Source organism: Myotis lucifugus, unplaced genomic scaffold (assembly GCF_000147115.1).
Source record: "Myotis lucifugus unplaced genomic scaffold, Myoluc2.0 scaffold_621, whole genome shotgun sequence".
NCBI lineage: Eukaryota > Metazoa > Chordata > Mammalia > Chiroptera > Vespertilionidae > Myotis > Myotis lucifugus.
Window position 1 is genome coordinate 381,018 of NW_005871669.1, and position 2,518 is coordinate 383,535.

Below are 2,518 nucleotides of genomic sequence, written 5' to 3' on the forward strand. Positions count from 1 at the left end.
ACATGAGATGCGACTGTACATTATTGTAATAATGAGTGCACCTATTAATTCCTGCCTGTGGCTCCCTGTCTGCTCCCTGCCCAGTTCCTGGGGTCTTGGCTGAGGCTGGGCCAGGTGAGCCCGGGGAGGACCCGTAGGGGAGGGGGGTAGGTGGGGGGCCGAGCCCGGAGCCTGGAGGGGTTCATCCTCGGCCGTCTGTCGAGGGCGACACTGCTCGGGAGGAGAGCCGCCGCTGCTGTATATAGACCTGCTGTGCGGGAGAGGAGCTTCCTTCCTTAAATGGATGCATGTGCTCCCAGGAGCGTGTCTTGCTCTTCCTCCCCCGGCTCCTCTCCCTCTCGCCCTCCCCTTCCCTGTAACCTTCACGCAGCATTCACTGAGCCCAGGGAAACCGTGCACCAGCTCCTTCCACGGAGTGCTCTGCGCCCTGCAGCCGCAGTGCTGGGGCCCGGGCCTGGGGCCGGAAGCCTGTGCAGACACAGGCTTTGGAGACGGCCGGGACCTCCAGGTGAGCCCCTCGGTGGCCTCCTGACTCGCTGGCTGCACCACCAGCCCCCGCAGCCCTGGCGAGGGAGGAAGCTGAGGGCTGAGTGACCCGGTGTTAGGGCTGTTTTGTCTCAGAAACATTGCACCTCCTGCCTAGGCCCCTTTCTAGGGCTCCGGGCCCAACCCCTCCCCTGGCAGCGAACCCCTTCCTCACTCAGGCCCAGGGGCCACCACGGAGGTGTCGGGTCATGGCGACATGGGCTCTCCCTGACCAGAGTGTCCATCCGCTGGCCTGCTTCCTCAGGTATTCTTTACAAAATAAATAAATAAACACACACACACACACACTTCAGAGAGGAAGAGAGAGGCATGGAAACATCAATGATGAGAGCAAATCATTGATCGGCTGTCTCCTTCAGCCCCCCTAGTGGGGATCGAGCCCGCAACCTGGGCATGTGCCCTGACCAGGAATCAAACCGTGACCTCCTGGTTCATAGGTTGATGCTCAGCCACTGAGCCACACTGGCCGGGCTCCTCAGGCTTTATCTTTGATGCTTGCCACCTCACATGACATCCCTGGGGTCTGTTTTCCCGCCACGCGCTTCCTGGGGACCAGCAGAGCCGACACTGAGCGTCACCTCCGCCGCCCTGCCATCCCCAGAGAAGCCAGGTTCTTGGTCGCCTGGGCCACCAGCCTGTGGTGGACGAGCCAGGGGAGCCGACCTGACACGAGGGCTGGAGGCTGGTCTGGAGCCCCTTGCGCCCCCAGAACCGGCCTCCCACCCAGTCCTGAGTGGGCGGTCATGGGGTCTCTCTTTAGCTTGGTGACCATTTATCCTCTAATTTTCCAGTGGTTCATCCTGCAGTGGGACCAGACTGGGTGAGCAGAGGCAGGTGGCCTGGGGCGGAGACACAGCCAGAGCCGTGGGGGTGCCTCCGGGAGCACAGCAGTGGCCCGGCTGCCCTGGGCCTCACGTCCTGGAGGCAGGGGCCGCAGCGCACTTCCTCCTGCCCGGCCAGCGGGCTCGCAGGCCCTGGGCTCCCGTGGAGAAACCTGGGCCAAGGCCTTCGGCCCCGGGTCCTGAGCGGAGGTTGGAGTTTGAGGATAGAGAGCCTGGCCTGAATTCAGGGAGAAAAAACCCCTCCCCAAAACGGCGTGAGTGCTGCCTAATAAAGGCAGCCGCTGGACAGAGGGAAACAGCCCTTTGAAAAAAAGCCTTTCATTAGAAAAATAATGCATTTCATCCAAATAAGGTAAAAATATTTGGAATGGGGCAGAAGTGAGCAGCAGGCAGGCCTGTCAGGCCCTTTCTGGAAGGGAGAGATTATTACACTCAATCACAATGTATTTTCCTAAAGTGTCTTTCAGGAAAGCGCCCGTCCAGCGCGGGAGCGAGCAGGGAGGCTGCGGGCACCTCCCGGCCCAGGCCCCGCCGCCAGCCGTGCCCCTGGGTTTGCGATGCCCCGGCCGGCGGGTGCGGTGCGTCGGGCAGTCCCTGGCCGCCCTGCGCAGTCGGCTGCTGGGAAGGGGAGCACTCTGCCTGGGGAAGGGGTGCTGAATTTGTAGATTTTGTTTGTTCTGCTGCGGACGGCCATGTCCGATGTTTAAAGGGAACAGAGTAAAACCTCTTCCACCCCGTGCAGTTTCGCAGGTACAGGTGTGCTCACGGGCTCACCCACTGTCTCTTCTCTAAATAAAAACGGGAAACTCCTCTTCCGTGTGTGTGGCTTGCTTGTCTCACTGAGAGTGAGCCCTGTGTCCGTGGGGACTCACACCGGGGGAAGCAGAGGGTCTCTAGAGGCTCCTCTTCGGGCCTGGGCCCAGCACCTCCTCTTCTCTGCTGATTGCCCAGCCCTGCCCAGAACCCAGTCCCTGCCTCATCCCTGCCCCAGCCCCTGCCCCTGCCCCTGCCCCTGCCCCTGTCCCAGCCCAGAACCCAGTCCCTGCCTCATCCCTGCCCCTGCTCCTGCCCCTGCCCCAGCCCAGAACCCAGTCCCTGCCTCATCCCCAGCCCCAGCCCAGCCCTGCCCC

At 62.0% G+C, this 2,518-nt stretch overlaps 1 protein-coding gene across 4 annotated transcripts in view; it reads left to right on the top strand.

The window, feature by feature from the left end:
* Window positions 1-2,203, top strand: part of PEX14 (peroxisomal biogenesis factor 14) — a 138,294-nt gene extending 136,091 nt beyond the window's left edge. For all 4 annotated transcript variants that reach the window (XM_023746033.1, XM_023746036.1, XM_023746034.1 and 1 more), the window contains one exon: window positions 1,846-2,203. In XM_023746033.1, coding sequence (XP_023601801.1) covers window positions 1,846-2,109 — 264 coding nt within the window. In that variant the 3' untranslated portion in view covers window positions 2,110-2,203. The remainder of the gene's footprint in view (window positions 1-1,845) is intronic.
* Window positions 2,204-2,518: the final 315 nt, after the last annotated feature.